General features: G+C 43.3%; 1 protein-coding gene across 1 annotated transcript in view; it reads left to right on the plus strand.

The window, feature by feature from the left end:
* The window catches only part of LPAR3 (lysophosphatidic acid receptor 3), a 10,584-nt gene extending 6,776 nt beyond the window's left edge, over positions 1-3,808 (plus strand). The window contains exon 3 of the mRNA XM_009083859.1: positions 3,459-3,808. Coding sequence (XP_009082107.1) covers positions 3,459-3,808 — 350 coding nt within the window. The remainder of the gene's footprint in view (positions 1-3,458) is intronic.
* The last annotated feature ends 5,726 nt before the right edge of the window (positions 3,809-9,534 follow it).

The following is a 9,534-nucleotide window of genomic DNA, read 5'->3' on the forward strand; positions in this document are numbered from 1 at the left end:
GATTTTCAGTTTCAGTGAATTTATATTTTAATTGGTAACTTGCTGTTTTGACTTGGTCGCACATGTGGCAAAGGCAGCTGGAAGCTGCTGCACTTTTTTGCATTCCTCTCAGTGTTGGCATGCTCAGGGACAGCTTTGATGTGCAGAGTTTTATGCCATGATGCTGTTGAAGCATCAGTAGTGCTTCCAGATCCACAGGAATTAATTTTCAAGCAGAGATGATGTAATCTACAAGAAAATCCATGGTTAAATCTAATGGAAATTCCTCAAACTAACCTTGAGGCATTGTGACACCTGATCTCCCGTAATCTGGTGCAAAGACTCAGAATTGTCCTTCTAATCCATGTTGTAGCCATGCTGTATTTCATGTCACTTCTGTGAATTTTTAAGAGTCCCAAAAGTTAAATTATTTTTGGAGTGTGGCACTTTGTCAGTGAGAGGAGCTCCTATGGGATAAATAGTCTGCATACAAGAAAATTGCCAAAGGGCTGAGACAAGGGTATATATTTATGCTCAACTGTGGTTCCCTCTGAAGGCTTGGTGGTAAAAATAACAAAATCTAAGCAAGGCTGTGTGTCTGAGACTTGCCTTGCTTTCATCTCTGCGGTGCTAAGAGCAGGGTGAGAATCACTTGTATTGTCTCCACAAAATGTATTTTTTGATGGAGTCAAAGGAACAGCTCTGTGAAAGCATTAGCCAGTAACTCGGATATTGTGGCTGCATTGCCCCTGTCCTTGTCTTCAGTCATGGGAAGTGTGCAGATAGATGTCTTTTATCTCCAGATGTCTTTTATCTTCCCTTACTTTTGCAGCTGAAACTTTTTCAGGTTTTGCCTGTATAGGTAGACAGGGATATATGCTAGGAGTTCATGGACTAATCCTGCCTGCATCCTTGGGCTTTCATTTGAAGGAGAGATTTCAGTGTCATTTGTTAAATGTGGCTTTAGGGGTCTCTTTCCTCTCCTGCTGACTTTGTAAAAGCAGGGCTGGACCTGGCATGCTTTGTGGTGCAAGTGGTCAAAGTGCTTTCAGTGCCTGTTCTATGGAGGGTTTGTTACCATCTCAGTTTCTGCATGGAGCTGGTGTACTGGCAGCTTTGCCAGTGACCCTTAGTAGCTAGTGAAAGCTCTGTGTCCAAAGACTTACTGAGATGTTCAGCTAGACACAGTATTGTCTGGGTAGTTGGTTTCCCGTGCTTGTTAAAACTGATGTGATTTGCTGCTGAAAAAAAACAGTTTTCTCTGTTGCAGGCTATAAGAGAGAGCTGGTGTCACAACTGCTTACTCAGCATGCAGGAGCCAAACCAGTGTGTAGTACAGAGACTGACCAGGAAAAACAAGTGTTGTGGTAGCAGCTTGCAGCTCCTGATGCCAGTGGGCAATGGAGGAATGTTACTGATGTTAACCAGTATCTCAGAACTAACACCATGAAATAAGTACTTAGCATCACAAAAGACTTGGTCCAGCAGAGTAGAAAATTCAGTTTCTGAAGAAAGCAGTCTCTTGCCTCTCTGTTCAGTATTGCCTAGAACAGAGTAAATCAGTTGGCTGAATTTTGTCTGGAGTCCAGGAGCACAGATTTGCAGCAAGATTCATGGTACCTTGTCCTGGATACATTTTTCAGCAATCCTAATGTCTACTAAATCACACAAATTCACCTTATACCCCATTATGGCCTGCCCATCAGATGGGCACAGAGTCCATTCAAGTCCTCGTTGGGGAGAAGTGTCCAGTGCTGCTGACACTAGTCTGTGTGTGGCATGCAACTGATGGGATGGCTGAAGTGCCACCAGGCACTGGCTCTGGCACTGCCTGGGTCCTGCTATGGTCAGGCTGCCCTCCCATTGTTTGCTTGCACAGCTTGGATATGGGAATATCAGTGGCTTAAAAAACTGAGGTGGACTTGCTTGATCTACTAAAACAATCAAACAGATACCCACAGCCCCAGGAAAGCTTTTTAGTATGTAGCTGCTATCATCCTTATTTGTTTGAGAATTTTCTTCTAAGCCCCAAAACGGGGAAACTCTGCTGTTATATGTGATTGAATTTCCTCAGTACATTGTTCAAACTGTGACTGTTGTGCAGAGTTGTAATTTTCTATTTCTGTATGTCAGACAGCAATTGTGGCTTGTGCTAAGTTAGTATTATCATGCATATGGCTACTCCTTCCCTGGGCTCTGGGCAAGGGATCACGGGGTGCACAGAGGGCAATCCAGGGCTTCTTTCCAGCTCGAAGCTAAGGGCTGCATTTGGTAGTTTCCCCTCCCCATCTGTCCTGGCCACACCCCTGCCCTTGTGGTAGAGGTGTGCAGGAACATGGAAAGATGCAAAAGCAATATTGAACTTCCTTTTAAGCAGTGGTTTTTATGCTTTCTATATGTTGTCTTCAGTCTAAGATCTCTTCTCCCTTATTCTCCCTTTCTTTAATGTTTTTCCTTTTTTGAGGGGCTGGTGGGAGAGGAGTGTGTTGTCCTACTTTGTCTCTTTCAGCTTTTATTATCACCTTGTCCTTACAGGGGCTGTTGTCATTCCTGCCTTGCAGCTAAAACAAAAGAGGAACTCTGCTACTTCTTTGTTTGTCCTGCTGTTTCATCCTATATTTTGAGGAAATGCCTCTCTTGCAGAGTTTTCTTCCCCTATCACTATACACTTACTTCCTCATCCTTTTGTGTTTGTTTTTTCTTTGCCCGCCTACATTTCCTTGCCCTGGCTGCTGCGTTCTTTGGTTCATCTTCAAGAACTCATTTATTTGTTTCTTTCTTCATATGTAACTGAATTTGTTTCCTGAATCTGAGTCGTTGGGTCTCAAGTATCCAGCGTGCAGAGCCTGGGAGTGAGCAGTGGAGGGAGGTGAGCTCTCTCTGACCAAGGAGCTGGCAGTGCCTGTGTGTCACAGGCAGCAGCATGCATGCTACACTAGCTGCAGGGTTTCCAGCCAGGACATGTTTAAATTATGTGCCGCCTATGTTAAGAATTGGGCAGTGTGCCCACAGCTCTGCAGAGTCAGTTGTAGTGTGACAGGAGACTTGTTTCTTCTTTGGATCGCGCTGCGGCAGTGGTGGAAGTGAACCACCTGGTATCTTCTCCTCCAGCACATGGGAGAGATGAAGTGAGGAAGTTTGTGTTCAAGCATCAGTTCTGTGCTTGTAAATGCTCCAGAGCTCTTGTTTATTTTTCAGCATGGATAAATCACAGTTGTGATGACCTTATCTCACTCAGCAGCTGGATTTTTGCTCCCTGCAGTCTTCGGAGAGCTGCCCTGCCTCCTGCTCAGGGCTTGGCAGAGAAGCTGTAGTAGATATAATTTTGCTACTGTCATTAGAATTTTGTCTTCTCCTGCTTTTATTGCTTTTGTGTAAAATTTCAATGAACACAATCTTGTAAGATGCAGAACACTCCAAACCCCTAGAAGTTTGAAGTCAGGTTTGGTTTCCTTTTTTTTTGTCTCCTTTATTTCTAGGTGCCTTTGTTGTCTGCTGGACCCCTGGCCTGGTTGTCTTACTGCTTGATGGTCTGAACTGTACCTACTGTGGGATTCAGGATGTTAAAAGGTGGTTCCTTCTCCTGGCCCTATTGAACTCTGTCATGAATCCAATAATTTATTCATACAAAGATGATGAGATGTGGGGTACCATGAAAAGGATGATTTGCTGCTTTTCTGAGGATAAGAACCAGGAGAGACGCTCATCGCGGATCCCTTCAACAGTTCTCTGCAGGAGCACAGATACCTCGGGGCACTACATTGAAGATGGCATTATTCAAGGGACAATTTGTGGAAAAGGAGATCTTGGTGACAAAGGAAACTCCTGAGCTATGCAAGGGACTGACTTGGCTGGAAAAGGAGAGGGGGAAGGGAGAGGTTTTGTAAGAGAAGATTGACTGGCAAAGCTAGTAAACAATATATCCACTTTGTTCCAGAACCTCAACTCCAGTGTTAACAAAAGTTCTTATAAATAATTGCCTGATGGAAAAACACTTTGTAATGAAGAAAACTTTCTGTGCTGCCATCTTTCTCCTTTTTTTCTTTTAAGTACATGAAATTGTTTTTTCATGTGAATGGAATAAATACCTCTCAGAGACTTCATGTGCATGAAAACAAAATGTAAGCAACGTGGTGAGACCCTCCTTAAGCTCCTACAGAGAGAATAAACCTGCCTGACTGCAGGTTTGGCATTGAGTATTTATGCTTCGAACAGTTTCTGTGATCTTGAGGAGGACTGTAGGCTTGGTTGGACAGAATTGTGACCTGTTTTCTCAGTTTACGAACTTCATGAAATAGTTCATACTCTCTTCCTCCTCCTTATCTTGCTTTTAAATTAGGTAGTTTGATGGTTTACTAAAGTTATGCCAGAAACCCTGGCTGTGATGGGAAACCCAGACCATACACCAGTGTGTGTGAGTATGTCTGACCATGGATTGTCAGGATCTGAGAGTACAGAGAGCACAAAAGCCATTTTTACTTCAAGGTGGGGGGAATGCTACAAGGAGAGACATTGCACTCTCTGCTGCTGTTGTGTAGGCAGGTGTTGAGGGTGGATTAACAGAAAAGCAGCGAAGCTGTGTTAATTATGCACATTTCTTACCTCCCCAGATAACATCAAATGGGCGTGCTTGCTCCTCTTTACCTCTATGCTACTGAGAGAAATGAGATCCAAAACTCTGTTTTACAAGGCGAACTTTTAAGGGAAGTTTAAACGCACATATATACAGGTTTGATCAGGCTATTTAAAACAGAAATTAATTTACAGACAAAAAAGCCTGAAACCAATTTAAACCCCTACAAGAGTATAGTATGCGTTCATTGTTGAACCTTGTCTGGACCACATGTAACCTCCGGTTTGCAAGCAGATCTTACTGGAACAGGTGCTTGAAGAGGCCATGAAACAGCAAGCAATGAAGAGCTTTCAGCATTGTGACTAATCAAATCTAGCATTGGTGCAGCCACAAGCCAAACAGCTGAAATTCTGACTCATGAAGTGTGCTCTAATGGAGGATTCAGCAATATAAAGCTCTGGGGTAAACTATTTCAATTTAAACTTTTAAATTAGAAATTGGATTGTAAATTTCTCAGTACTCTATAAACCTGATTCCGGTTGTCTGTTTTCAACAGCAATGAGATCTCTGCTACAATCTTATTTTCAAGAGGAGTTACCTGTGTAGAGTCCTAGAGAAAGTGTGATCCCTGTTATTCAAGCAGGTGACCACAACCAGAAGTCACTTTGAAAAGTTTTAGAAGTTTTGACCACTTGGGATTGTCAGAGTACAATACCAAGAGCTAACACCAAGAACGTGTTGTATGAAGCCAAAAGATAAAGGTCAGCTGTGGTTAGGGCAAATTCTTCCTTTGGTGCAACCTGCATGTGGATATCTGGACTGTGTTGGTCAAAGCAGAACCAGCACTTGACTCAAAGGCCAAGTAGTGGATTTGTAGAATGCACTGGGGAATTTCATAGCAGCCCTTAGCTTACAAACACAGCAAGGCCCTGTTCAGAGAACTCTCCCATAACACACATTATCTAGTAGGGTTGTGGCCCAATATTTAAGGTAGATGCCGCATTTGAGTAACGTTAAAAACGTTACATATTTTTTGCCATGATAATGCAATTTTCTTGTGCAAATACTACTTCATTGCTTTAGTGTTTTGAAAACTATGTGAAGTGGTGCTTTGTAGAGCCGGTGGTGTGGTGGGTTGATCCTGGCTGGAGACCAGGTGCCCACCAAAGCTGCTCCATCACTCCTCAGCTGGACAGGGGAGAGAAAATATGACAAAAGGGTCATGGATCAAGATAAGGACAGTGAGAGCCTGATCACCAATTACAGACTTGACTTGGGGGAAAATTAAGTTATTACCAATCTAATCAGAGTAGAATTATGAGAAATAAATCCAAATCTTCAAAACACCCTTCTCTTCTTCCCAGGCTTAGCTTTACTTTTGATTTTTCTCTATCTCCATCCCCCAGTGGTACAGGGGGACAGAGAATGCAGTCAGTTCATCAGTCTCTGCCACTCCTTCTTCCTCAGGGTAAGGATTCCTCATATTTTTCCACTGCTCCATCATGGGGTCCCTCCTATAGGAGACAGTTCTCCATGAACTTCTCCAACATGAGTCACTCCTTCTTGGGTAAGGATTCCTCATATTTTTCCACTGCTCCATCATGGGGTCCCTCCTATAGGAGACAGTTCTCCATGAACTTCTCCAACATGAGTCCTTCCCACAGGCTGCAGTTCTTCACAAACTGCTGTAATATGGGTCCCCTCTGCAGCATGCAGTCTTTCAGGAACAGACTGCTCTAGCATGGGCCCCCCATAGGGTCACAAGTCCTGCCAGCAAAACTGCTCCAGTCTGGGCTTTCTGTGTGGTCACAGCTTCCTTTGGGCATTCCGCTGCTCCAGCATGAGGTCCTCCACAGGTTGTAGGTGGATATCTGCTCCACCATGGATTTCCATGGGCTACAGAGGGACAGCTTGGCTCACCATGGCCTTCACCACTGGCTGCAGTGATGAAGTGTGCCTGGAGCACATCCTCCTCCTCCTTCCTCCCTGACCTTGGTGTTGGCACAGTTGTTTCTCTCATACATTTTCACTCCTCTCTTTAGCTGCAGTTGCACATGGTTTTTTTCACCCATCTTAAAACATTATCCCAGAGGTGCTGCCACCATTGCTGATGGGCTTGGGTTTGGCCAGTGGTGGGTCTGTCTTGGAGCTGGCTGGCATTAGCTCTGTCAGGCACAGGGGAAGCTTCCAGTGTCTTCGCACAAACATCACCCCCGTAGCCTCCTCCCTGCTTCCAAAACCTTGCCATGCAAACCCAACACAAGTGCCATTGCAAAGGCATAGCATGCAAGTACTCCTGTCCCTACAGCTAGCTGCAGTGCACAGTTTGTCTTAACTAGGCTGAAGCTCTGTATACAAAGCTAATGGAAAATAAAAGGCTACTTCAAAATAAAATTCTTGGTTTGTTTCCTGTTTGAATGGTGATTGATGGGGAAATGTTTCATGTTACCATGGGGCCAGGGTGGGAGTGGGGCGTGTTTTAATAAAATCTTCATGTTTACTACACTACTAGGCAGTGTATTACTTGGTTGAATCAGGCCCTGAACAGAGTTTGGATGAAAATCTTGAACATCTGCAGCAGTGGAGAAGACATTAGGTCTCTCCTGCAGAGCTTGGAATTCAGGCTGCAAAATAACTACCCGTGGATGATTATTCCAGGTAAGCAGGAAAAGGTGACTTCTGTAAAAGTAAATGACCCTGTTGCTTGTAGAGCATTTCATGCACTGGATGCCTAATGTGGATTAAGGTCTAAGAGGTATTACCAATCATTCAAGTAAGTGGGAAGATTTGAGGTCTCTTATCCTTTCTGTTGTCTCATTAAAAAAAAAACAAAACCAAAAACAAACCAACCCCAAAACAAACACCCCTAAAAGCTTGCAAACTGGTGCTGTTAGAATGATACTATTTGCACTGACATGCCCTCTGTCTCTGCAGGATGCTTCCCTTGGAGCTGCTACCTCATGGTCTACCGCTATTAATTGAAATGTTACATGACTGGAACAGGAAACTGATCTTGCATCAAACTTTCCTACAAACTGCTACAGCACAGGCTGTATAATGTTTCCTATATTAAACTGTCTAAACATCTACCTACTCACATAGCGGGTAGTTCCTTATTAACTCCATAAACATTTATCAGAATAGTTTGCCTCAAGGAAACCATAAAATCACTATTTATACTTGAGTAAAAAAAAAAAAAAAGGAAAAAGGAAAAAAGGGCAGTTGGTGAAGGCAAATTCTGTCGGGTTTCCCCTGTTGTCTCTTTCACTAATGTCCCAGAATATCAGTATCTGTTGACTTTGTATGTGTCTGCTCCTATTTATATATGTCAGTGCACATTCTGTTGGGGAAGGCTTTAGGGTGAACACTCATAGAAACCTGAGGACATTAGTTCTTAGGAGGCAGAGGAAGGCAAGGGAGGAGTTACCATTAAGTTACTTAAAAGGTATTCCATGTTCCTGGTGACACTGGAGGCCTTTCTGTGTCTGAGAGAACCTTGAGAGCTGCTGTATTGCAATAAGTAGCAAGCAGTTACTTTGAAGACAACATCTTCATAGCAATTATGGTTTGAAAACCTTTGTGATACTCTCCTCTTTTTTTACTTCTTCAGCCGCTTGTCTCCCAAACCAAAGTAGCTTTTCCAGGTGATCAGTGAGTCCAGGAAGACATGGTCCATGGCTTTTCCCAGGGCAAAGATGTACAGTCTGTCCTCTGTGGCTTGCTCTCCCATAAAGCCTGTGTGGTCACGATCATTAGCGATGCTTTTCAGCGAACTATTATTAAAAGCTGGGAACAATGCGGTTTTATTTACATGATAGATTTTTTGAATCTTTCTGGATAAGCGGCTAGACTGATCATTGTTTAATAGCTGGGTGCGTGGGAGAGGTTTCCCCAGTATCTGTGCTGTCAGTTTGACCTAGGTGGTGTGGATGATGAGTCCCTCTGGGAGAGCAGCCAAATTGCTACAGCTTGAGTGGCTCTAGAGCATGGCTTTTCCCCTGCTTTGGGACTGCTTTGCCATGATTACTTTTAACCTCAGTATAGGTTCTTTGTGAGGTTTTTTTAATAATTCCTGCTAAGTAGTGAAATATATGTATATTTGTGCGTATAACAGCTTGTGCATGTATTTGAACTGCAGTAATTACTGCGGCTACATGACATGAAGGTGCCTTTCTCTTCTCAGATCTATATTTTTGTGCAGTTTTGACTTCACAGTGGCTGGTCTGAGGCTGTGTTTTGGATTTGTGCTGAACACAGGGTTGATAATATGGAGATGTTTTTGTTGTTGGTGAGCAGAGCTTGCACAGTGCCAAGTCCTTTTCTGCTTCTTGTACTGCCACACTGGCAAGGAAGTTGGGAGTACAGCCAGGAGAGGTGATCCCAACTGACCAAAGGGATATTCCATACCATATGACATCATGCTCAGTATATAAAGTGGGCGAAGAAGGAGGAAGGGAGGGATGTTTGAAGTGATGGTCTTTGTCTTTCCAAGTAACTGCTATATGTGGTGACACTCTGCTCTCCTGGAGATGGCTGAACACCTCCTGCCCACAGGGAGCTATGAATTAATTACTTGCTTCTCTTTGCTTGTGTGCACAGCTTTTGCCTTCCCTATTAAAGTGTCTTTATCTCAATCCATGAGATTTCTAGCTTTTACCCTTCCAGTTCTTTCCCCCATCCTGTTGGTGGGAGAATGATCAAGGGGCTGTATGTGTCCTGGGAGCTGTTTGGGGTCAAACCATGACAGCAAATTTTTATAGTCAATGGATTTGTTTATGTGTTGGTTAACCCAATTTTATATGTATTTGTACATTTTTCTAAACTTAAAACTCTCTTCCAAGTAGCAATGACCTATAGGAGCAATACTTCTGATATGATTCTTTCACAGTTTTAGTGACCTCTGCATGAATATTCTAACCTATTGGTTATTAGAATCAGATGCAGAAAAGGCCATTTTAAACTTGTCATGTTTCTTTTGCTCT

Source organism: Acanthisitta chloris, unplaced genomic scaffold (genome assembly GCF_000695815.1).
Source record: "Acanthisitta chloris isolate BGI_N310 unplaced genomic scaffold, ASM69581v1 scaffold5961, whole genome shotgun sequence".
Lineage (NCBI taxonomy): Eukaryota > Metazoa > Chordata > Aves > Passeriformes > Acanthisittidae > Acanthisitta > Acanthisitta chloris.